The sequence below is a fragment of the Colletotrichum fructicola genome, assembly GCF_000319635.2.
Source record: "Colletotrichum fructicola Nara gc5 chromosome Unknown KSG_Nara_v1_contig01, whole genome shotgun sequence".
Lineage (NCBI taxonomy): Eukaryota > Fungi > Ascomycota > Sordariomycetes > Glomerellales > Glomerellaceae > Colletotrichum > Colletotrichum fructicola.
The window spans coordinates 5,963,700-5,988,564 of record NW_027094051.1 but is presented as its reverse complement, the minus strand read 5'-3'; the positions used below and the strand labels follow the sequence as shown (position 1 = coordinate 5,988,564).

Below are 24,865 nucleotides of genomic sequence, written 5' to 3'. Positions count from 1 at the left end.
CCCGAGGGTAGAGCGAAACTGGATAGTCAAAAGCCTCCGAGGTAGGCGATATTGTCGAAGCTTTCAATTGGATGAATGAAGAGGAAAAGTCTCCTGAGAAGCAATTGCGGCGCGGGAATCCTTCAGAATCCACCCCTGCACCGCGAATGCGGTGATCTGTTGGTTGTTGGACTGATGCCTAGCGGCTGCATGGATTGCCTCCACATTTCGTCAATTGAGCCAATCCCACCAGACCAACTAGCACGAGTGGGTTGAATCGTTGTCACAATCCAGATCTGACAGCCTTGCAATTATTTGTTATTGGTGAATGAAAAAGGATTGAAGCAAGTGAAGGTCCCTTAGATGGATGATGCTGCATTGAGACCCTCAGCGGTCGCATGAAAATAAGCTCGCCGGACCAAACTATCTGAGATCTTGCAAGATATTGATGAACGACAGTAACTTGAGGATCAGTGGTTGATGAATACAAAATGTACCAGGAAGAAATGTCCGATGTACGTAGTCCTTGATCCGATTTGTTTCGATTAAGAACTACACATTTTGAGAGAAAACCTAAGCATCTCGGTACTACCAAGGTGGAATTTAAACGCCGAGGCATCTAGGATTTACAATTTCGCTCAGAACCATAGGCTGTTGAGATATATAACTAAATTGAATGAAGACAAACTATGTGTCTGTTGATCGTCCAGAATCGCTTATGCTGCCTATGTGGCGGTGGCACTTTGATCGAGCGGCGGCCTACACAGAAAATGACAGTAATTCATCCTTAGCCTCTTCGCAATACGAAAGCCCTCGCGATATCCGAAGCAGCTTCGCACTTTATCTTTTCGCAATTCGCATTGCAAACCTACGCTGACTCGTAAAGTCCATATCGCGATGCGGCTCATGGTAGCTTAAATCCTCGGCGAGTTTAACCCCTCTCAAAAGCCAAGCAATCCATGACGACCCGAACAGGAAGGTGCTTCCAGCCAACGCGGGGAAACCATTGTTCCCCCAACGACAAATGGCAAGAGTCTACCAGAAAGATGGTTTGTTTCGTGCAGGGATGCGCCGTCCTCCGCCAGCAGAGTTTCCCTCAATCCGTACACATTTCTTGATACACTCGTGGAAACTCTATGCGGCGACAAGTACGACGCACTTTAACCGTATCTCTCTTTTCGCGCAGCTCCCATTATTTCCCCTTCTTTTACCCCACAATCAACTCCACCACAGAAACGAGATAACGAAAACGAGCCGTCTATCTACTCTCTGCTTCAATCGCGACCTCAGGTGAAGGGAGATAGAGAGAGAGAGAAAAGAAATCGTCGTCGCGCGCACCGCCGCCGTGGTTGCTTGCCGCCGCATCATGGACACGGCGGAAGTGTCCGCCGGGCTCAGCACGGGAGCCCAGGCTGGCATCGGCATCGGGGTCGGCGTCGTGGTCATCGCGCTCGCGACGACTGCGTATGTTCGCCGGCGGAGGGCGAAGAGCAGGCGGAACAACACTGTCGTGCGGAGGGACGAGGAGGAGGACGGGGATGAGTATGCGGAGATGGGGACTTTGAAGGGCGAGAGGCCGGTTATTTGCGAGGGCGGGACGTGCAGCAAAGTGAGAATGGTTGCGGCGTGAGATGCTGCGTGACGAAGAATGCGATTCTTCACGGCTTGACGATGGTGTATCCGACACCGTGAGTACTTTTCTTTTGGCATTCCTTCATCGCGATTCGCTGTCTGACAACTGGCATAGGCGAATTCTATGAGGGCGGGATGGAGTTTCTGGTTCTACAGAGGTTTAATCGCCTTGGGGCGCTCACTCACGAATCTTACTGGGTCTTTGGGCATGTTGCCACTTTGTAGAGGCGTTCAGGAGCAGACGGAGCGTCTGGAAAGTGGGTTAGGGAGGGTTTTCTTCGGCAGCTAATGAGCGTACGTCCTGTCTGGCTTTGTGTCCGGTCCAAATGTGACGGTGATGAGGCTCATGCCAATTAGGGTCATCTGACTCGTGACTATCAAACAACAGTCGGTATCCCACACCATGCATAGGAGTTGAACTATTGCATCGTTGGCTTCGAAAGTGGTTTCTCACTCATGCGCAGCGGGGAAAACTGGTTCGACTTCGTCCATTTTCACACATCAATTGTTGTTCTCTTCATAGGCTCGTTCTGGGTGAATGGGCTTCTGTGGGGGTTCGTGGAGAGCCAGCTGTGCCGTAGCTTGCATCTCTTCGCAATTATCCAGATGCAGAAGGCACTTGTTGGTTTGGAGAATTGCACCATTAGAAGCAAGCTATCTCCCCAGCGAGCAGAGAGGTGAGTTTTCACGGACGGCAGCCTAAGAACAATCGAGACGAAGCTACATCTGAGGTCACAATTGAACTGGACGCTGAAGGATGGAACCAGACTTGTTGCCAAAGGCCAAAATCGCCAGGCTTCAGAAATATTAAGTGGTTGGTTTTATTCCAAGGTGATGCTTCCTTCCTGGTCAGGGTGACATCGTGGGATAGATGCGACATGAAGGTTACGTGCTCGCAGGACCCAACAAAACCAACATGAACGAGGATTAAACCTGGATGGCTGAAATACTACATCGCCGATTGTATGGACAGGGATACGAATCTCACCCGGCGGATTGCGGAATAGCTTCTTGGCCTGGCCTGGTGCAACGCTTGTCGATGCAGGCTCCCAGGCAACCATTGTTGGTGGCAGGTTGTGCCGATGGTGATGACGTCGCCTGAAAAAAAAGAAAAAAAAAAAAAAGCTCGGGCAGAATTCTAATGGCTGGCAGCCACGGCGATTGGTACCCGTCGTTCTATCAAATATTCCGACCCAGAAGCTTATTAGCGTCGTGCGGCCTCAGCCGTGCCGGGTTTTTGCTGGGCGAGGACGAGCGATCATACTGGATTTCGACGGGGTCGGTTACGAAGATTTTCGGCGGGAGTCTGGGGGGGAAGAGGAGCATGGGCCAGATATTATGGGGCCTCTGTCTGTATGTTTATTTCCTTCCATTGATGCTTCCATGACGAGGGAGCAATCGCCCAGAATTCGAAATCGCAGGACAATGACTCAACAAACAGAAGGAAAAACTGATGCGAGACATATCGCAGATGGAAGAAGAAAGGAGGCGGGCCAATGCCAATGGAGAGATGCGGACAACAATGCAGCTTGAGCAAGGTTTCGGGAGCGTCACCACGGTGAAGAGAGGCGCTGCTGCATCTCACCGCTGGGACTTTGGGGCAGCACGCGCCCACTTGGAAACGGGGCGGGACAGGGGGAGGAAACATGGGATGGGAGAGAGCCGAGATGAGGCAGATCGGATTCCTGCTCTGGGGGCCCGGTCTTTTATCGAGTTGGTTGAGTTGATTGGGACTCTGAGACTCTGAGACTCTGGAAAGAAAGAACCTTGGACTCCATCCAGCTGCAGGAGAGAATCCTAAAAGGCTGTGTTGTTGCAGCAAATGCCATGCTGTGTGCCATGCCGTGCCCTGTCCTGCCATGCGAGCCACTCGTCTCGTGGGCCGGCTGAATGACTTGCAGACGGGCTTTTGACGAGTCGGCGCAGCCATTGGACCATTGCGCAGAGGGAGACGAGGGGAGGAGGAGACGCCGATGGCCCAGTCAACGAGGTTGGGCCAATGTAAACAAACCGATGCGCGGGTCCGCTCTTCCTCGGGCTTTATTCTGGACTACTGCGGGTGACTGAGTTGGTTTGTTTGTCTGAGTGTTTGCATAGGGTTTGCGATCGTCTGCACACGATCGAATAGAGCAGAAAATCACCCAAGAGCCGCATCAACTGCATGAAGAAGTGATAGATGCTGGAATGCAACACCCCCATTGCTGAACCAAGATGCGGCCATGTGGGAGACCATGAGTCTCATTTCGCGAGAACCAAAGACGAGTGGCTGGGTTCATTGACTCCTGGCAGAATTGACGAGGTGCGAGGGAGGGAGGAGGAGTCTTACCTAAGATCCCTGGCCCGCGCTGACAGACAAGCGACAGGGCGCTAGAACAGCTCACCAACAAGGAACCTGAGTCCACAAAGACTGGACGGCAATAGCACCGGGGTTTTAAGGGCGTACGGGCCAATTGGCGGCCAATGGCGGGGTAGCTCTTTCTGAAACCCACCACCAGCAGCGCCCACTCCTCACAGAAGCTGCCCAGCGTTTGGCTGTTGCCCCTGGCGACGGCCCACCTCGAGAGCTGCCACTGGCGCACCCACTAAATCTGGCCCATCACGTTTCCCGACCACCTTCCCGTTCTTTCACATCGCTCTCTCGATCTTTCATTTCACCTCCTCACCCTCACCTTCACTCTCTCCCCCTCCCAACGCCGCATCACGACAGGTAACTAATCGCAGTCTCTGACAACCAGCTCGACTCTCTCCAGGCCTCACCCAACACAGATACCACGGAGACTGCAGATTGCCATCCCTCCAGCGCCGCTCTTTTGGATTCTTTGTTTTACTTTTATTTTTTCTTGTGGTCGGACAATGCACCCCGAGTCGCAACTCACTCGGTGACCATTCGCTTGCCCTTGAGAGAAAGTAAACAAATCCAACACCAACACCCACCAAAAAAAAATCCCCGACGATTCCCCGCCTGCCGCGTGAATAGCATCATCAACAACAACCACCACCACCAGCCGTTTGTGCTGCACCCGCTCTTTTTACCCCACGAACCTACCTAATCGATATTTTACTATCCGCGACTTCCATCGGCATTTCTTGTCTCTTTTCCTTGGTTGCGCGTCTTCGTCCAATTATCCGCCATGGATACCAGTTACCTGTCCCAGCAGGTCAACACCATTATCGGCCAGCTGCACGGCCTGTTTGACGAAATTGGCGTCCCCAACCATGATCGCGAGGCGCGCGAAGCCGACGTACGCTCTTACCTGGTCGTGTGGATTTCTATCCGTGTGCTAACCATCTCCACAGCTCTTCGAGGCCCTTTCCAAGGCCTTGACCGACCAGGTCCGCCTTGTTACTACCGAGAAGGAGGAGATGATCGAGGAAGCCGAGCACATGATCAACAACATCCGCCAGATGGAGGCATCAATCAGCGGCCGCCGCGACCGTGACGGCGACGACATCAAGATCACATACCCCCTGGTCCGCTGCTTAAAGTCTCTCAAGGAGAAGCACGTCCAGATTAGCAGGTTGCACAAGGAGCGCTTCGCGCAGGTCAAGAGTGAGTTGGCCCGGCAGCAGCAGCCGCGACGCGCCACGAAAAGGAGTCCCGCTGACCACACCGCCAGAACTTGTCGAAGCCCTGGAATCATATTCGTCGCACCTCGAACCCACCTTCGTCCAGATCCCCCTGCCCCCGACGGGCCCGAATCAGTCCGTCCCCTCCAACTTCGACCTGTCGCCCGCGTACGTCGACAAGCTCGATAACGAGTTTACGAGAGTCTATGAAGAGTACAGTCGCCGCGTCGCAACGGTTAAGGCCCTCTGCGAGCACATCATCTCGCTCTGGGCCGAGCTCGGCACCCCGCAGGCCCAGACGGACGCTGCCATCGTCAAGTACTACCGCGATGCGCCGGAGCAGCTGGGCTTGCACGAGGAGGACATCGCCCGCCTCAAGGCGAAGCGCGACAAGCTGTCAGACGAGAAGAAGAACCGCGAGAAGAAGCTCAAGGACCTTCGCGCTGCGGTCGAGGCCCTTTGGGAGAAGCTGGAGGTGGACCACGCCGAGAGGAAGAGCTTCCTGAACAGCAACCGAGGCTGCGGTGTCCGCCAGATTAACGAATTCGAGGACGAGCTGGCGCGCCTGAACGAGCTGAAGCGCCAGAACCTGCATCTCTTTGTCGAAGACGCCCGCTGCAAGCTGCAGGAGCTTTGGGACGCTCTCTACCTTTCCGAGGACGAGATGCTCGAGTTCACACCTGCCTTTTCCGACGTATACAGCGACGCCCTGCTCGAGGCTCACGAGCGTGAAATCGCGAGACTGGAGGTTCTCAAGGAGCAGCGCGCCCCCACGCTCGCACTCATCGACAAGCACAAGAGCCTTACCAACGAACGTGACGAGCTTGCGGCCTCCAGCCAGGATGCTTCTCGTCTCATGATGCGCGGTCAGAAGGGAGAGAGACGCGATCCTGGCAAGCTGCTTCGAGAGGAGAAGATGCGCAAGCGTATTGCCAAGGAGTTGCCCAAGGTTGCTGCTGAGCTTCGTCAAGTCTTGGAGCGCTTCGAGGACGAGTACGGCCGTCCGTTCCTAGTTCACGGTGAGAGATACCTCGACGCTCTCGAGGCGGAGGACCGTCCTGCCCCTGGACCGCGATCCAAGACACCCGGCGCCGGACAGATGGCTTCGGCAACCAAGCCCAGAACCGGCCACAGCCGCGCGAATAGTGTCAGCGCAGCACAGAGACCAGCAACCCGCCAGGGAGCAAAGACACCCGTCGCTGCCGCCCCGACAAACAAGCGCAGTGCCAACAACATGAATGGCGCATCCGCGGCAAGACCCTTGTCCGCTCACATCAAGCCGCCTGGTAGCCCTCGGCCGGAATCCTCCATGGGCTTCCGCAGTAACCATGGCACTCTCACCAAGCCTCCAGGAAGCCCCTCAAGGATTGCCCGCCCTCCCCTCACGAATCTCAAGTATGGCAACAACTCGCCCGAGAGGATACAGAGACCCGAGTCGAGGATTGATGCCTACGCGACAATACGCGGAGGCCCTCCCCTCCGTGCACCTCCGCCCAAGATGCGCGATCTCCACGCCATGGACCTCGAGACCCCGATGAACATGAACCACTACAAGTCTGCCGGGCTTGGTGGAAGCATCGTCCGTCAGGTGGAGCTGGAGGATGTCTACGATGACTGCCAACCGCGCCTCATGAGAGCGAACTCGACACTCTCTCACACCTCGCACGCATCCCACGCTTCCCACAACTCCCACGCCTCCGCCTCGTCACACCACTCCCAAGGCTCCTCCCAGTTCGACTTCCAATCCTCTGTGATCCGACACCACCCCCCGTCATACAGCCAAGCACCACCGCCGCGTCAGATCTCTAATTCATCGACGGGCTCCAGCAACGTGACGGGGTCGGAGAACTGGGAGACGTACGACGACGCCAGCGAGCCCGAGCAGGACGCGACGGACACGTACTACGCCAAGGTGCGCGCGGCGCGCCAGCAAGCAATCGACCCCAAGAGGCCACGGGCGTACCCGCCGCAGGCGCATGCTGGGAATGCGTTTGCGGACCACGAGGGCAACCGGATCATCTCGGGCAGCGAGTGGACCGACGAGGACGGATACTGAGGAAACAAAACAACATCATTGAGCATTAGCCAAAGAAATGTCTTGCTTCGTTGCTGTTTGGCGTTAGCAATCCTCTTGCTTCCGAAGATTTTCTTCAAACTTTGATGATAATGTCGGATGATTATGCCCCACCTCTCATGTCTGGAATGATCAACCAAGTCGAAATTCACGACGTATTGTCTTTTCAGCAAACACAAAAGGACACCGAGCATCTCCCCCAACACCCACTCACCCTCCCTCTCTGAACAAAGACTCCGTGTCTGCGGACGAAACCCGACACACACGCCCACATTTTTTGCTTCTTCTTTTTCTTGTGTCGTTATTACTTCTTCCAGACTTCCGTCTGCACATGTATAGCCCCGACCTCGAGACGGCTTTGGTTCTCTCTCCTTTTGGTCGGACATACCCATTCGGTAGGGGGACGGGTGGACGGGAGGAAACGGGTGTCTTTTTGATACCTCATTTTCGAAGGAAGGTGTAAAGGGAAAGGGAGGGGTCGGTCAAACAAACGGAGTTTGGTTTTGCGATTTGTTTGCGTTTGTGTTTGATTTTGGCCTTTTTTCGATTACTCGACCATTGGCGGAGGGTCGCATCCGGAGTGTGCTCCTTTTCTTTTTTCTGTCAGCCTTATTTTGTAAGACTTTGTAGTTTTGTGTTGTTGCTATTAAAGCTCAACGCTCTTTTACCATGGACCCAGTAGGTATTTTCTTAAAGTAGTACAAAAAGGGGTGATGCGTGCATCGCTGATTTATCATGATTTTTGTGCGTTTGGTCTGGTGATGATGATGAATGCCGAGGATGCCGGATGATGTGGTGATTGAGAGGCGATGGGCGGGAGGCCCGGTAGGACGGGAGCTAAAACTTGACAGAATCTCCGAATGAAGGAATGAACGGAAACCTAGGCTTTATTAGCCCGCCGGCAGCGTGACGGGGTGGTGGTCTAGTCAGGGCAGATTTCCAGAAGATCCGCTATGACGACGCCGGTGATGTCGAGATCTTCGGTGGTGGTTGTGTGTTTCCCTGGTGCTTCCTCGGCTCCTCCCCAAATTCAGTTCCCCATATATTATTCTTTGCGTCACTGTGTCAGGATGGGAACAGGCCCCCTGCAGATGAACACAGGCAGCTGTCGGGTGTCAAGAGCGGCGCCGTGTCTCAGCCTTACAGGTGCTGCAGTTAGCAGTGGAATGCCGGTACTTGCTGCAGGAGGGAGAGACCTGGAAGGAATATCCATTCCACTGCCTGCGAAAGAAGGTCGCCGGGCCACCCGTTCATCTGAATGCGCCGCAGCTTCCCCCAATCATCCCATCCGACGACCTTCTCCGCACGGGCAGAAAGGCAGAAAGCTGGAGCTCACTCAGCAGCAGCAGCAACAGCAAACGTGGAGAGTGCGGTGGGCAGCTGCTATTTGTGTGGGTGAAGGTGGATAATCAATAATCAGCTACAGCCCGAGTACCTGCCTAGGTATTTCCACTTCTGCGGCGCAGCCGGATCCAATACGACCACACTCACACACTACGCACTCCGTCTCCGTTTCCCTCCCCTGACACCTCCTCGTATCTTCTGCCTATTTACCTACCTACATCAAACAAACGACACCTCGTCCCTTCCTTCGACTCTGCCCTCGAGAAACACACATAGCTACATCTACATCGCAGACGAGGGAGGGCATCGCGACCGTTTCTCCCTCGAAAAACCGACAACTCCTACGTAATGCTCCAACCATCGTCGACCGCATAAACCAAAGCCCCTCCGAATCCAATGCCGACACCCCTCCCACCACCTACCACCATCCCACCCCGCGGCCGTCAACCGGCATGATGACGAACACACAGCAGAGCCTCCACCACCACACGGGCGGCGGCGCCTCCGACGCTGCCGCGGCGTTGAAGGGCGCAAACCTCGCCTTCAGCAAGACCAAGCCCAAGCCCGTCCCGCCCCCGAAACCGACTTCCACCGCCGGAGCCCGCGGGGGCGTGGGCAGCCTCGCCCCGGCGCTCGCAGCCACCGCCGCGGCCGACCGCAGCCGGAGCACGAGCCCGATCCAGCGCCAGCACACCGGCACGAGCGTCGCGACGAGCACCACCTTCGGCCGCGACGGCACCGCCGACATGCGCGACCGCCTGTCCTCCTTCCTCGCGAGCAGCCCCGCCGCCTCCTCGACGGCATCCCACCTGACGCCGCACACGAAGCTCGACCCCAAGAGCCCGAGCTACATCGCCGCCGCCCTGGCCGCCTCGCGCAGCGCCTCGCCTAGCCCGCAGCCGCACCCGAGCCCGTCCGCGCTGACGCCCGCGCAGGTGAACCAGCTGCACCAGATGCAGAGCGCGCGGAGCCTGCGCAGCCGGAGGGATAGCCTCGACGAGGAGGAGGGGATGATGGGGCTGCCTGATACCACGTCCATACCGGCCACCGGACACCTGATTACCATGTTTGAGCGGAGCGAGGACGTCGACCCGGTGAAGAAGAGCGGCGGGGACAGCAGGAGGAGGCCTGCGGTGAGGACGATGACGCCTGAGAGGGAGATGAGCCCTGCGAGGGCCAAGGCGGCGAGGATGGGGATTGAGGAGAGGCCGGTGGTGGTGAAGTCGAAGCCGAAGGTTAAGACGAGACCGATCACGCCCACGCCGGTGGAGAGGGAGGTGGAGGCTGTCACGCCGAAGAGCCAGAAGCCGGTTACGAAGCCTAAGCCGAGGCCGATTACGCCTACGCCGGCTATTCAGAGGACGATGTCCGATGCGGGGGTGAAGAAGCCTGTTGCGGAGCCGGCGAAGCAGCCTGGATCGCCGGCGAAGAGGTCGCCGCACAGGAGGACTGAGTCGGAGCAGGTGGTGCAGAAGAGGAAGCCGCCTGTGGGGTTGCAGCCTGCTGCTGAGGTCGTGGAGAAGCGGTCGATGCCGTCTCTGGCCAAGGCAGCCTCCGTCCAGCCTGCGAGACCAGACTCGAAAGAGCCTCCTGTTGCTCCTGAGCCACGGAGGTCACGCACGACAAAGGCAAAGCAGGCAGCCCCGAGCTCACCACCGACGGTTAGCAAGGTCCAGACAGAAATTGTCTCTCCTCAACCTAAGCGGCCAGCGTCAAAAGCAAAGATCCGGCCGCCTACGCCACCTCAACCCCGCGGTACAGCTTCAAAAGCGAAGGAGCCGGAAGCGCCCCCATTGAGGAAGCCCAGGAGCATGGCATCAGTCTACGGCCACGGCCTCCCATTGCAGGAGATTTCACGTCCGACTTCCGCGACCAGGCCATCGACTGCTGACACGAGCTCGTCTAACGATACCTTCGTGTCCGCGTCGTCCGGCTTGACGGCCGTACCCGATGCGACCCCGGCGAGACCGCCAAACCTCCAGACGCACTCGGCGCTTAGCACACCGAGCCGCTCGTCCGTCAACAGCTCGCCTACCCGCGCAACTCCTCGCCGCACGCCGGCGTCATCTACAACAAGCCTGCCCCTGAACTCCCTCTCCAATGCCATCATGGCCGGATCCCTTGCCGCAGCTCGCCTCACGCCCTCTAACACAGGCAACTCGACCCTCTCCCCGCCTGCCCTCCCAAACCGGACAAAGTCACCGCGGCTTCGGCAGACCCTCCGCCAGCCGCCCTCAAAGTCCGACGACGAGGACGAGATCCGCAAGAAGAAGCATCAAAAGGCTAGCAACAAGCACTCCCACGCAGAGGGTGCCCGCCGCCGCTGGCGCGACGAGATCACCGAGCGCGAGCGCCGCCGGTACGAGGCCGTCTGGGCGAGCAACCGCGGCACGCTGCTGCTCACGCCCTTCCTCCCGCAGGCGCTGCAGTCGGATGCAGTCCTGCCGCCGCCGCAGGATGCGGCCGACTGCGTGGCCAACATTGTGGCGCGCGAGATCTGGCGGCGGTCGCGGCTGCCTGCGGAGGAGCTCGCCGAGGTGTGGGACCTGGTCGACCGCAGCGGGCGCGGGATGCTGAGCAAGCAGGAGTTTGTGGTGGGCATGTGGCTGATCGACCAGCGGTTGCGGGGGCGCAAGATTCCGCGCAAGGTGAGCGCGAGCGTGTGGGATTCCGTGCAGGGCGTGAAGGTGCGCGAACCCAAGGGTAAAAAGTGAAGAGCTTGTCCTTCTTCGGTTCATGGGAAGGGGCGCAGGATCAGGGAGAGAGCATTGAAACGAAACATTGGCGTTGCATTGCGAAGCATGAGCATGGCGTGGCATCGTATTTGAGTGTAGCGTATTGTAGTGATACCCGCGATCTAGAAAATATCGGAGCTTGCGTGAGCTTTTCCCCCCTATCGCTGCTTCTGTCTTGGACTTTGTGATGGACAGTATGGTGTATATCTTTATTGTGAATGGCATGTCACTCAAGGGCTGAATGAGACTTGTCCAACGTCCATCATTTTGAATTTTAGCGTAGCAAATCATGGCTGCGTAAATTTCCTGTCCAGTCTAAATGAGGAAAGTTGAGATAAGACCCTCAGAGAAAGTAATCGGGCACGTCATTTTTCTTCTGTATCCTATGGCCGCCCACTTACCGCCGAACTTGACTCGGGTCGAAGAGAGGAAACTGGGGCCGACCTCGGCGGAAAGACACCGGCAGGCGTCCGGCAGGGCGGTAACGTGTCGAAAATGTCATTCGTGTCGTCCGTGTCGCGCCCTTAATTGACTCGCGGTGGGGGTTCTTGGGCGGTGGCGTCGGCGGGTAGATTTAGTGGACGGCTTGATTTTCACAGTACGTGACCTGGTCTTTGGTGGTTGGTGTGAGTGCTTGGCGTGATTTACACAGGGTTTGGCCACAGGTATATGTGTGGGTGACTGAAGAGATATGTGTGAAACTCGGTCTGGATGGGGCTTTTGCGATGCCATGCGACTTTACCGTTCCTGTGGATTCTGGCGTGATTCGGTGTGGTGGGGGTTTATTTAAGATCTTGGACGTTTTCCAGATTCAAGATTTGCGAGTGTCTAAAGTCAAGTTCCTCAAGTTCCTTAACTGCATCTTTCAGTCGTTGACACCCTTTTCTGCATCCAACGTGAGAGTTGTTTCAAAGCCGTCCAATCGCGATACAAGACCGCGCCGCAACTCCGACTCTGTCCTTTCTCACCCAACGACAAACCGCTCAACAGCAACACCAAAACCACACAACCACCACCACACACACAAAATGACAGTCTCCCACCCCCAACCGCCACTCTCCTTCCGCCCCGCCACCCCCGCCGACATCCCCCTCCTCCTCCCGCTCATCCGCTCCGCCTACCGCGGCCTCTCCTCGCGCAAGGGCTGGACGACGGAGGCGGACCTCGTCGCGGACCAGCGCATCGACGAGGCGGGGCTGCTGGGCAAGATCGTCCACCCGGACGGTGTGGTGATGCTGGTCACGAACGAGGACGCGGGCGCGCCGCTCTCGTGCTGCGAGGTGCTTCGCAAACCGGACGGGAGGACGGCGTATTTTGGGCTGTTTGCGGTTGATCCGGAGAGGCAGGCCGGCGGGGTCGGGCGGAGGGTGCTGGGGTATGCGGAGGAGTTTGCGCGGAGGGAGTGGGGGGTGGGCAGGATTGAGATGTGGGTTATTTGGGTTAGGGAGGAGCTGATTTCGTGGTATGAGAGGAGGGGGTATAGGAGGACCGGGGAGAGGAGGGAGTTTCCGTATAAGGAGCTGGTGGGGGGCGAGGCGTTGAGGGATGATTTGTATTTTGTGGTGTTGGAGAAGGAGTTGTGAGAAGCGGTGGATGGTTTGTCAGAGAGTCTTGGTTGGTGTGGTGAAATATATACATAGAATAGAAATACACACCCCGAAGAGCTTAAGCAGGGAGAACTTGAACGACAACACTGTCCCCCGAGAGTGCAACCTGCCAACCCCCTCTCGCCTGCGTGACGCCCGACCCGGTGACCTTCCAGCTCCCACCGCCCTCGACCCAAATAACCGCATTCGCCGCCTTAGGCACGCCATCCAGCTGCGCCAGCGTGACGTCCACCGTCTTCGACGCCGCCACATACTTGACCTCCCTCACAATCCCCGCATCCACGCTAACCAAAACCCCCAACGGGCCAATAAACACCTTGCGCCTGACCGCATCCTTCGTCACGACGCTGACACTGCTGCCCGACGACGTCAGCGTACCGCCGAACGCGACGAGGCCGAGCTCGGCGTCCTGGACGACGTAGGTGCCGGAGCCGAGGGCGAGGCCGAGGAAGCCCGGGCCGTAGTCGCCGCTGATGCCGTCCCACTTGAGGGTGTCGGGCCAGGAGTGGAAGGAGGCGGCGGCGAAGCCGTCGGCGTTGATGTTGGAGAGCGGGCCGGTGGTGCCGGCGTAGCCGGTGCGCAGGAGGTAGGTGTCGGTGGGGGCGGAGCGGAAGGCGGAGAGGAGGGGGAGGGCGTTGAGGGCGGAGCCGTAGTGGTGGATTTGGCGCTCGATGCGCCGGAGTTTGCCGCCGTAGCTGGGGGTGTTAGTTGTGGGTTGGGTTGAGTTGGGTATGGGTGTGGGTTTGGATCGGTATTTGCCGATTTGGGTATGGGTATCCGCGGGCATGGGTATGGGTGGGATACTGGATATGGTGTAGGAATGGGTATCCATGGGTATAGAGTCAACGGATTTGGAAACCCATGGGCACTGGCTGGTTTGGACTTGTGTATCCAAATGAACAACCATATGGGTAATGGGCAGTGGGCAATGATGGATATCCATGAGTATGGGTATGGGTATGGGTATGATTTGAGTAAGTAGGTAAGGTATGTTGAGGGACTTCCCAGTCTAACTAGTGAAGGGGATTTACAGTAAGGGGAAAGCAGCTAAACCACTTGGTCTAAGGTAGTGCTTTATCAGGTAAGATAAATCGGGTGCAAGATGGTTTGGGTATAGGTATGGTTATGGATATCCGTGAATGTGGGTATCCATGGGTAATGGGTAATGGGTAATGGGTAATGGGTATCCATTCGGTTATCCATGTATGTAGGCGTGTGAACACAGGTATGATCTGGATAAGGGGTAATGGATAATTATTATGGATACCCATGGGTTTGGGTAGGATCTGGCTTATGGGTTTGGCTCTGGATATCCATGGGTAATGGGTAGTGGTTTTGGATATCCATGGGTTTGTGAGTTGGATATCGATGGATACCCATGGATGCGGGTAATGGGTATTGGGTATGTATGATGGATGCAAAGATAGGATTGAAGAATGACCCTCGGAGCATACACGAAGGGGAGAGTTCGTAATATATGAAATATATGAAATAGCAAGACTCACATGTTGTCCCAGTATCGACGGGCATTTCCATTCCAGCCCCAGTGAGGAAGGGTCTGCATGAAACCCAGCACACTGTTGACTGACTTCGTAGCGGTGTTCGTGAAGCCAAAGTACCTGCGAACCTTAAGTCAGCATATTGTACTATCATCATCACGAACATCAAAACTCACTTGGCCCAGTAGTAAACCCCCTCCTGACCAGTCGAATCCCAAGCCATCTCGCTTCCAAACGGCACCTCCTCTGTATCCCACTGCGCCGCCCTCGATCGCATGCTTGTCGAGAGAGTATTGGCTTTCGTGGTCTGCCCCTCGCGGATCAAATCTGTCAAAATCTCTCCAAACACCGTCTCCCCCATCAGCCCGACACGGTTGTACCCAACATCGTTCCTCATACCCCTGATAACTGTACTGTACGCCTGGTTCAGATACCAATCCCACGTATGGCTCTTCACCAGCGCCGGGTACGCCCTTGCCACGCGGTACAGCGACCAATACGCGCCCGCGACGTGCACATAGTTGTATGCGCGATCGATCGAGTACGCAGCCGCCTTGTTCCACGACGTCCACGAAGTCCAGTCGATGCTGGTGCTATACCTGTAGTTCGGCACAGCCGAGGGCTCGTAAAAGAAAATGCTCTTGCGGACGCCAAAGTCGGTCGTCTGGATTGTCTTCCAGAGCACGTTGTCGACGAACTGCTCAAGCTTGGTCACCTCGTCCGCGGCCGGCTGGATGGCCTGCTTCATGAAGGCGGAGAGGTACGAGCCCGCGCCGGCTTCGTCGCTGAGGCCGGCGACCCAGGCGCGCGAGTCTTGGGTCACGATGGACTTTGTCTCGTAGTCGTACGTCATGACGGAGGAGGAGCGGCCGAAGGGGTCGGATGTGTCGTTGAACCATTGCGAGGTCGTGAGGAAGCGGCCGAGGCTTGCGACGGCTTCGGTGGAAGGCTTGGTGACGTAGTAGTGGACGGTTTGGATTTTGTTGTCGGCGTAGGTGATGGTTAGGCGGACGCGGCCCCAGGCGGAGGCGGAGGGGGTGACGGTGTATTTGCCAGATGAGACAAGGGTCACGGTGAGTGCGCCGGCGGGTTCGGAGACGAGGGACTTGACGGCGGATTGGGATTGCAGGAAGAGTTGAGCTGGTTCGCCTCGGGGAACGATGTAGCCTGGCACGCCGACGGCGGTAGGAGTGTTGGTGCCCCGAACCGCGGCGTCGAGTCCGCGCACGCCGGACTTTGCGACGGAGAAGCGGACGCCGAATTGCAGAGACTGGCCAGGCTGGAGAGTCTTAGACGAGGGTGTGTTCCAGGGTGTCTGCGCACGCCATTCGTTCTCGGCCCAGGCTTTGGTGAGGGTCTGCCACTCGTAGAAGCCTTCAAACGTCTGGCTGCCGTAGGCCGTGTCGGAGTAGTACGTCTCGGGGAGGTTGCGGTACGCCTCCAGGGGCGTGTCCCCAAGCGGAGTGACGACAAGGGCAGCGCCAGTACCGCGGATCGGAGCAACGCGGATTTGGCCGCCGTGCATGCCGATGTAGGGGTCTGAGAGGGAGCACAGGCGTTGCATGTCTGTGGCGAGGCGGTTTGTGAAGATGGAGTTGAACTCGGCCGGAAAGCCCAGGCTGCCGATCTCCACGGCGGAGGAGCCCGAGTTCTGGATGGTGAAGCGCAGGCCGAGGTCGCCGGAGACGTCGAGCCACTCGCGGGTGATGTTCAGCGGCCCGGTCGGCAGAGTGGGGCCGAGACGGGAGGAGGCGAGGACGCCGGATCCCGCGGTGAGGGCCGTGACCGTTTGCCGGGCCGATGCGGAGTTGCCGTCGGTCCATGCTGTGGCGCCGGATTGGCGGTAGCGGAAGGTGATGTCGCCCCAGTGGTACTGGCCGTTGCGTGCACGCTTAGAGAGGTAGTCGAAGGGGAGGAAATCAAAGGTGTCGCCCGCGGGTTTCAGGGAAGCGAGAACTTGGGCGTTGCGGACTAGCTGGATGTTGAAGTTTGCGGTCGTGAGGGTGATGTAACCGTTGCTCAAGCCCAAGTTGTCCTGGCAGAAGACGGTCGCCACAATGCTGGCGAGCACGAGAGTGAACTTCATGGCGGAAATCACGATGACTTGAGCTGAGCTGAATTGCTCTCTGCCTTGTCTGAGGTGCTAGACACTGGCTACAAACGCCAACGGATCATCATGATTATATAGACTTTCCGATTCGATTTCTGATCACACTATTGATGGCACCATGCCATTCGACTCTGAGGGACATTCTAGAAACGCGATAGACTATGACCGATCTACGTTCCTGCAGTTGGGCGATGCTACATTGAACCCGGTGTCGTTCCCGATGAATCCCACGCCTCGGTGGAACAGATTCCATCGCTTCTTTGGTCCATTGAGGAAACATCAACCAAAGCGATGGTGTATCTTCGCTTCAAGACTCGCATCGCTTGTTTCTTGGTTCGGGCCAGGCAACCGAATGCAACCATGGATCGGGCGGATGGTCCGAGTTTTGTGCATCGCGACCACAATCTTCCCGGTCAACAAGGGTCAACTACGCGATGCCCTCAAGCGAACCGTCAACTAACCATCCCACCAAGCCTGGCGTCCTGTTCTCATGCACGGAATGGGCAGCAAACGCGGGGTACACCTGCCCATCCCCCGTGCGATGCAACCCTTCGGTGTCGGTCTCTGTGCAACGTGATTGGGTCGCAAGTAGAAAGAGTCGCAATGATACGCCCCGGTCCTCCCACCGGGGAAATCAAAATCCACGGATGGTTCGTCCTAGTCTTGGAGGGGCAACCTCGTATTGAGCAAAACGCATTTATAGTACTTGAGAGTAGGGCGGAGTTGAAATACATTTGAAGGGGATGAGAACGGGCAGCAAAAGATCGCTGACTTATGGCTGAGTTGAGCCGGGTTGCTCCGTTTAGTTGCTTTGGGCAGGTCGTTTAACGCAACCGAGTCTCATGGCTACCCCAGTTTAAGTGGCTAGACGCCGTCACAATTAGTGATGATTTGCTCCCTGTTGGCTGATCTGGTGCAATTGTCAATTTATTCGTATCACGAACGAAATTCAGGGATGAGGAAAAGTGGATGCCCCTCCTAAGGTTAATCCATTTGAGTCTCTTTAAAACCTGACACTCAGCCCTTTGGAAGAATTCCCCGACCTTAGTGCCGACTCGAGTTCCAAGTCAACTCAGTGAGCTTGTTCGTTCTTTCAACCGTCCTTCTTTTGCGTGTGTATACATTCAGTCATTCTTTTCTTCTCCGATCATTTCTCACAATGCTCTCCAACCTGTTGCGGGCTTGTCTCGCTACTTCGCTGCTGGCTCAGCCCCTGCATGCAGGCGTCATCCCTGTCCGCCGACAGGCAACCTCCAAGACTTTCACGTCCACCGGCAACCCCATCCTGGCCGATGGCTCCATCTACTCCGCCGACCCGGCGCCGCTCATCGTCAATGACACCCTCTACATCCTCTCCGGCCGGGACGCCGCGGGCCCGACCGAGAACGGCTTCGTCATGAACGAGTGGCAGATCTTCGAGGCTAAGAACCCCGACCCGGCCGGTGGAGACTGGACTCTGCACCAGGACGTCGCCCAGCCCGAGGCCATCTTCTCCTGGGCCAGCGCCGGCACCGCGTACGCCAGCCAGATCGTCCAGGGCGCCGATGGCAAGTTTTACATGTATGCCCCCGTGACCCAGGCGAGCTCCAGCGCCAAGGACCCCTTCGCCATCGGCGTGGCCGTCTCCGACAGCCCCCTCGGCCCCTTCAAGGACGCCCACCCCTCCGGCCCCATCATCTCCCAGACCGTCCCGTCCCCCGGCAACGACATCCAGAACATCGACCCCACCGTTATGGTCGACACCGACGGCAAGGTTTACATCTACTTCGGCACCTTCGGCTACCTCAAGGGCTACGAGCTCGACAAGGATATGATCACTATTAAGGGTGATGTTGTTGATGTGGACTCTCTCACCGGCTTCTTCGAGGCCCCCTGGCTCATGAAGCGCGACGACACCTACTACATGCTCTACGCCGCCAACAACGCCGGCGCCGACTCCCCCTGCACCCCGACCAGCTACCACGCTTGCCTGGCCTATGGTACCGCCTCTAGCCCTCTCGGCCCCTGGACCTTCCAGGGTGTCTTCCTCGATATCGTCTCCTCCACTACTTCCCACCCGGGTGCCTACAAGCTGAGCAACGGTGACTGGGGTCTGGTCTACCACACCCGCGATGCCGAGGGCGGCACGCACTTCCGCCGCTCCATTGCCATCGACAAGCTCACCTGGGACGACTCCGCCAAGCCCCCCGCTATCAACAAGGTCGTTCAGACCAAGCGCGCGGCCGCCGCCAAGGAGCCCACCCGCAACGTCGCTCCCAAGGCCGTCGCCGCTTCCGAGGGCGAGACCCCCATCCAGTACTGGATCAAGGCCATCAACGACGAGCGCGTCGAGGAGGCGCCCCTCCCGCCCGACTACTGGTCCTCCTACAACGCCGAGCAGTCCCCCAAGGAGAGCACCCTGACCCTCGCCTGGAACGCGACCCAGGAGCTCAACGGTGCCGCCATGGCCTTCTTCGCGGATCAGGCTGCGGGATCTTCTGTCGGTGTTGCGCCGCCTGCCTCGTGGAAGCTCGAGTACAAGGACGGCACCGCGTGGAAGGCCGTCGACGCGACTTCGTACCCCACGGATGTCACTGACACGCCTACCGAGGTGAAGTTCACCAAGGTGTCCACGACTGCGCTGAGAGCTGTCCTGACTGCGTCTGGTAGCAGCACGTACGCCGGTGTTGCCGTCAAGGAGTTTTTCGCCTATGCTCCCACGGCCGCGTAAAGAGGTCTTTTACTGAGACTGTCAAATTAGACTTGTACAATTACTGATTATCTCGTCACACTTCGAGATGGTTCTGCTGTTGATATTGGGAATCATGTACATAAATACCTCTTAAGAGCGATCCATGCGCCTGCATGCTTTTATTCTTCAACCTGCGTTTATTCGTAGGAACTTCTACAATTTATTATTTGCCTATTGCTGTGTACAACCTTCAGACTAAACCCGGGCACTCGTTAGCCGTCGTTGAAAAGCGACGCAATGTTGACTTGAATTGATGGGCAATGTGGTTAGGGTATTCAGGCGAGAAACAAACGAATATTTCAGAGCTAAGATAGAACGCATGTTTCGAATCGTCAACGCATCAAATTGGAGACAGAGAATTCTCATATGGCAGAAACTCAGTCGTGGTTGTTAATCGCACAACGTCTAGTTGAAGAACCCGGAAGCTGCTAACACAGTACTTATTGACATATAGGTCTACTGAAGGGTAAGATCACCGTAGATTTGCGAGCAATAACATAAAAGTCACCTCCGTTCTCAACTAATTCAATTTTATGTACATTGAGTCGCACAGCAAAAGTGGATGCAAGTGCAACCTACCTAAGAGGTCGACTCACAAGTTGCGATGGAGGAATGCCACCACTTTACAGGGCACTCATACTAGAGCCAATTGGAGTCGACGCGTCGCGCAGATAAGGGCTGGTGCGACCATCTATGCGCTGCCACCTTACCCCCTTGCTAAACGTCCTCTATCCTGCAACCTATTCATCACGAAACTCAAGCTGAGCTCGTTCATTTTGTCCCATTCACCTTCATTCATACTATAATCAATTGGCTCTATGCTACTTCTCATTTTATCGTCATCAAGATGAGCGAACCACCGTCAACAACACCACCCACAGCACCATGCAATCACCCCGAAATCCACGCCGACCACGCGCCGGGCACAGTTCACGCATGCGCCCTCACTGAAGCGGAGCGCTGGACCGACCGAACTATGAGATTCAGGGTCGCCTGTGACGATATTTTGACCCTGCGTGGCGGCATCTACGACGACCTAAATGATGCCCGCGAGGACGTATACCGCGCTGAGAACGAAGTCGACGCCGCTCGCAAGGTCCTATAACTGGCGGAGAACCGACAGAAGCGCGCACAGAAGAAGCTCAAACAGCTGAAGGAACGATTGGAGGTCGCTGAACGGAGGGTGCGGCCAGCGAGCGACGAGTACTGGGGCGCCGTCGAAGTCATGCACGACGCCAACACCAACGCCGCGCAGCTGGCGAGGGGGACGCGTCCTGTCATCGACTGGGAGAAGGAGCGTGTTTATGAGTTTGGCGATAGGGCGCGCAATGTGGCAGGCCCTGTGGGCGAGAGGGCGCTTCCGAGCCTGATCGCGGCCGGTCCGAACCGCACTGACAAGAGGGTGAAGAGGCATCGGCCTTACCCGACCAAGAAGGACTTGCCCCCGAAAGTCGAGCCGCTTGTGCATTCTTGCGGGGAACTGCCGTCTTGGGATGAAGAGGATATCAAAATCTCGAAGCTAGATGATGATACTGTTATCGAAGTCGGCAACACAAGGTATCTCGTCAGGATGGACCCGGAAGACGTGTGGGCAAAGTTCATGGCAGGATCTCATGATGATGACAGCCGGGAATTCAATGAATCTCACAAGGATGACTTGTTGAATATGTTTGGGTACGGGCCTAGACAGGCAGCCAAGCCCTTTGAATCCATCGACACGAGGTGCGGGATCATGGAGGTCATGTCGAGGGCGGAAGCTGAGAGAAGGGGGTGGCTACCAATGAATGGCTCAGCTTAAGGATGTTTATTTCGGAGGCGTTTCACAAGAATCCATCACGATCACCTAAATAAAGTGAGTTTTGTTTATTTAGTTTTTTTCTTCTTTTTTTTGGAACATGGAGGTCATGCAGACAACCAATAAGTCAAGACACCACTATTCAGACGCATAGCTGCTTCTGAAGTAGCCTTTCAACTGCAACATGATGGGCACATCGTTGAATCGGCAAATAGAAACATCTACACTCTTTCTCGATCGCTGTCTCAATTTATTGGCGCAGCATATCAGCACTGCAGAGAGCTGGGTGGTATTCCAGCCACCTCCAGGCATTTGTAACGTCCTCCCTACATGTAAGGAGGCACGACATTCCACATCACGCCCGCCCCCATGGAGAATCCAGCTTCGGTCCCCAGTCAAGACTGTGCCCCCTAAAAAGTGCCGCACCTCTCGTCTTCGCGTTTGGAAAGCCATTGCTCTTTCACAACCTCAACTAGGGTACGCGCCTTCACATCTCAGTGATCCCTAACAAGACTTCATCCGCCAAGATGGACGCTGTAACAATCGCCTCGTATGTGACAAATGTCAACAACAATAGCCTACGGAACACCAAATACCACTCCGCCCTCGAGGATCTCCATCGCGCGGAAGAGGAGAAATTGACCGCTCAGATCAATTCGGAGAGGGCGCACTCGATTTCCATGGCACACAATGCCCAGCTGGCAGATTTGAGAGCCGAGCGAGACGCAGCTGAAGTGGCTCTCAAACAAATTATCGTCTGCCTGCAGGCATGCGAGGAACGTCTGGAGAGGGCCCAGCGTCGAGTGAAAAAGGCCTGGCTAGACAAGGCTGAAATCGATGAGGAAGCCAACAAAACTCATCGTTACCTTTCGCGTTCAACGGTCCGTCTATCTAATGCCGCGTCGATATTTAAACGCGAGGCGGAACAGCATCGTGTGCTACCAGTCGGAGATTGGGACGCGTGCGTGTGTGAGGACTACCGGACGCCGCCGCCAGAAGTCACATCCACTTCGAGCCAGACTGAGCAGGTGGGGGCCATGTCAGTGTCGTGCTCACTATCCGAGATGCCCCATCTCGACGTTGAAGGGACTACTGGAACTCCTTCGCTGGTCAGTGAGCCGTCATCTCAGCCATTGACTCGACCGTCAGTCATTGCCGTCAGGCCTTTGCGGTCCAGCAGGACGAGAAGCATCGCAGCTAGGCACCAGCCCTACTTCCGATCGGCGGTCAACATCCTGAAGTGGCAGATGCAACAGCCGGAAGGGAATGGGGCCGAAACAGAATTGGAGAAACTTGAAGCAGCGAGCGTGAGGGAGCGCTTGGTCAAGAGCCCAGAGGTTGAGTGCTTAGGGGAGACGGTGCCGCAAGATTGCGAGGAGGAGTGTGCGAAGGCTTAGAAACCGCTGAGGAAGGACAATGGACGTAACAAAGATGCAAAACGAATAAAATGGCTGTTACAGGATGGGAAGTTTGAGACTTCGGGTCAGTCTGAACTCATTAGAATTGCCGAGGAGTGAAATGTGGGTTGGGCATTTGTGAAACCTGGCGACATCAAGGTTGTCAAAATATGTACGAAGAGTGGAATATGTTTTTTGATACGAAGGATTGTTTTATATGAGTCTGTAAGAAACTCGTCGCGACGAATGTTAGTCTATCGTTCATAATGCCAAATTTGCTGCACTGAAATGCCTTGCAGACAATACCGTCTTAGTAGCGTGTGCCGGTCAACAAAAGTTCATCTATAAGTATCACTCTGAGCTATTCAACAAACAGGTTCACCGGAACCAGGGCATAATGTTAATGAAACATCAAATGAAAAACCATTTATGTCTCTCTTTGAGATAAATCATTGATCGTGAGCACCAATGATTTGGTGGTTCAACATCAATGGCGGCCTACACATGCTTGAGATAGGCGGGTACATTCTAGCGCCCCCTGAACGCGCTGAACGATCTGCCCCGGCATTGAACGCGACGCGTCCACTGTTCCCATCTTGCAAATCTCTCAATCACCCACTTCCTCCACGACCTCCATACTCCAGAATCTCATTCGATCGGCCTCAACGTAAGTCAAATGAGCCAGAACTTTAAATTAATGCTAATAAATTAGATGGATGACCTGCGAACAACGACCAGAGTCGCGTGCGACGCCTGCGGCAAACTCGCGGGAACCGCTCACTGGGTCGTCGACGAGTTCCTCTGCGACCTCGCTGAAGAGGTTGATGTCGCCGTTGCAGAGAAAGACGAACTGCAGCGACGCCTCGATGAGATGAAACCCAAACATTTCGAAGAGATGGCAAAATTTTATTCGATAAAAGACACGCGCGACAGGAACGAGATTCACTTGGGCGTCTATCTGGATTTCGACGAGGCCAAGACGCCAGGGGGAAAGCTGTACAAGCAATGCGAAAGGGTCAGGAAGCGAAAAGAGAAGTCCGACATGCTTTTCAGCAAAGCAGAGAAACGCTTCATCCCCTTTCGCGCAAAGTACGAAGCTGCTATGGAGTCTGTGGCCAAGGCAAGCCGACGATTGATCAGCGCCAATACGGAATACATTTTCACCGAAACTCTGAAGACCCGCAAGGAGAAGGAGCGTCTTGCACAGCTGGCTTGCAGTAGCACCAACAGAACAATCAAGATCGAAGCATCTGATGCCTCATTACTTGATATCCCAGAGGTGAAAATTGAGGCTTTCACCGAGGAAGCTAACGGTCACACGATTCCTCGACACGATCTAGAAGCAGCTGCAAAGGAACTCTTTCCGGATGTCGGTTTGATTGATCACCATCAGTCCGGCGAGAAGACATCAGATTGGCCAACGACGCCTTCCAGTGTAGCGAGAAGTGGCGTGCAACGGACCGGCCGGAGATCGGCACACCGAAATGAACCCTATGTGTTATCACCGAGAACTTGCAACATATAGAAGGCCTGATAGTTGATACGAAGAAGTGGGAAGACCGGCGAAGATGCTCATGTTTTCCTCAATATCCTTCTCGCAGACGATCGAAACCTTTGATGCCTTTATCGCGTGCTTCCACGGGTTGAATGGATCCAGTCCAGCAACTGAAACTGAGGTAGGTAAGTCCTCACCATGAATCACCATGAATCAGATACCCTTCAACAATTCCAATATCCTCATGTTCGACAAACAACTTCCCGACTACTGAGACGGTCTTTGGGCCCGAGGCGTTATATAAATTTTGGCTCTAACTCGTAGAAGTCAGCTTTAGGAGGCCAAACCAATGCCTGAAGGACGCAACACAGCAAAGGGCAAGCCGGAAGTTTAGGATTGCGACCATGATGACCCCCCCGTGAAGTGACTTCGCATTTTTCTCCTGCTTGGAGCAACCAACTACATCACAGAGGCTCAACCTTCATCATTGCTGAACGTCTTGCCAATGCGGGGAAACGACAAGGGTCTCTTCTCTTCTTGCTTGGCGTCGGCTATTTGTTTACCTACCTATCGCGTCTTTCTTATCTGCACAGACATAAACCTATCAATTGCAGCTCTTATCTCCATCCATGGATTTTTGCTGCACGCTGCCTTATCAACCGATCCTCATCTCTCTTTAGCTTCTTGGCAACATCTAGACCCATGATCCGGACGGAAACCTGAACGCTTTTTTCTTCACCGACAAACAAGAACATCGCTACTCTGCCGATATTGTTTGCATGGGGTGTGATGCGGTCTTATCGGGCATGGAGTAGCCCACATTGTTGCTCGAGTGGTCATGCCCATGACACATTTTGGACTGAAGCAACCCATTTCCTGGCCATGACGAACGTCCAGACA

At 55.7% G+C, this 24,865-nt stretch overlaps 9 protein-coding genes across 9 annotated transcripts; 8 read left to right on the top strand and 1 right to left on the bottom strand.

Annotated features, from left to right (window-relative positions):
• Window positions 1-1,345: 1,345 nt before the first annotated feature.
• CGGC5_v001690 (uncharacterized protein) lies at window positions 1,346-1,739 on the top strand (the record flags this gene model as incomplete). Its single annotated transcript, XM_032025179.2, has 3 exons — window positions 1,346-1,588; window positions 1,627-1,667; window positions 1,727-1,739. 3 exons carry the CDS (start codon window positions 1,346-1,348, stop codon window positions 1,737-1,739), a joined length of 297 nt encoding a protein of 98 aa, XP_031878223.2.
• Window positions 1,740-4,742: 3,003 nt separating this feature from the next.
• Window positions 4,743-7,234, top strand: ase1 (Anaphase spindle elongation protein 1; the record flags this gene model as incomplete). The annotated part of the gene is made up of 3 exons (XM_032025178.1): window positions 4,743-4,853; window positions 4,909-5,161; window positions 5,229-7,234. The coding sequence occupies 3 exons, from the start codon at window positions 4,743-4,745 to the stop codon at window positions 7,232-7,234; spliced, it is 2,370 nt and encodes a 789-aa protein (XP_031878242.1).
• Window positions 7,235-9,051: 1,817 nt separating this feature from the next.
• IRS4 (Increased rDNA silencing protein 4) lies at window positions 9,052-11,310 on the top strand (the record flags this gene model as incomplete). Its single annotated transcript, XM_032025177.1, has 1 exon — window positions 9,052-11,310. One exon carries the CDS (start codon window positions 9,052-9,054, stop codon window positions 11,308-11,310), a length of 2,259 nt encoding a protein of 752 aa, XP_031878224.1.
• A 1,049-nt stretch (window positions 11,311-12,359) lies between these two features.
• On the top strand, window positions 12,360-12,914 carry CGGC5_v001687 (uncharacterized protein; the record flags this gene model as incomplete). The annotated part of the gene is made up of 1 exon (XM_032025176.1): window positions 12,360-12,914. One exon carries the CDS (start codon window positions 12,360-12,362, stop codon window positions 12,912-12,914), a length of 555 nt encoding a protein of 184 aa, XP_031878243.1.
• An 82-nt stretch (window positions 12,915-12,996) lies between these two features.
• CGGC5_v001686 (uncharacterized protein) lies at window positions 12,997-16,523 on the bottom strand (the record flags this gene model as incomplete). The annotated part of the gene is made up of 3 exons (XM_032025173.1): window positions 12,997-13,633; window positions 14,444-14,557; window positions 14,614-16,523. The coding sequence occupies 3 exons, from the start codon at window positions 16,521-16,523 to the stop codon at window positions 12,997-12,999; spliced, it is 2,661 nt and encodes an 886-aa protein (XP_031878238.1).
• Window positions 16,524-17,706: 1,183 nt separating this feature from the next.
• xsa-2 (Xylosidase/arabinosidase) lies at window positions 17,707-19,257 on the top strand (the record flags this gene model as incomplete). Its single annotated transcript, XM_032025172.1, has 1 exon — window positions 17,707-19,257. One exon carries the CDS (start codon window positions 17,707-17,709, stop codon window positions 19,255-19,257), a length of 1,551 nt encoding a protein of 516 aa, XP_031878239.1.
• An 868-nt stretch (window positions 19,258-20,125) lies between these two features.
• On the top strand, window positions 20,126-21,076 carry CGGC5_v001684 (uncharacterized protein; the record flags this gene model as incomplete). Its single annotated transcript, XM_066150870.1, has 2 exons — window positions 20,126-20,374; window positions 20,414-21,076. 2 exons carry the CDS (start codon window positions 20,126-20,128, stop codon window positions 21,074-21,076), a joined length of 912 nt encoding a protein of 303 aa, XP_066009929.1.
• Window positions 21,077-21,600: 524 nt separating this feature from the next.
• On the top strand, window positions 21,601-22,470 carry CGGC5_v001683 (uncharacterized protein; the record flags this gene model as incomplete). Its single annotated transcript, XM_066150869.1, has 1 exon — window positions 21,601-22,470. One exon carries the CDS (start codon window positions 21,601-21,603, stop codon window positions 22,468-22,470), a length of 870 nt encoding a protein of 289 aa, XP_066009931.1.
• A 712-nt stretch (window positions 22,471-23,182) lies between these two features.
• CGGC5_v001682 (uncharacterized protein) lies at window positions 23,183-23,995 on the top strand (the record flags this gene model as incomplete). Its single annotated transcript, XM_066150868.1, has 1 exon — window positions 23,183-23,995. The coding sequence occupies one exon, from the start codon at window positions 23,183-23,185 to the stop codon at window positions 23,993-23,995; it is 813 nt and encodes a 270-aa protein (XP_066009930.1).
• Between the last annotated feature and the right edge of the window lie 870 nt (window positions 23,996-24,865).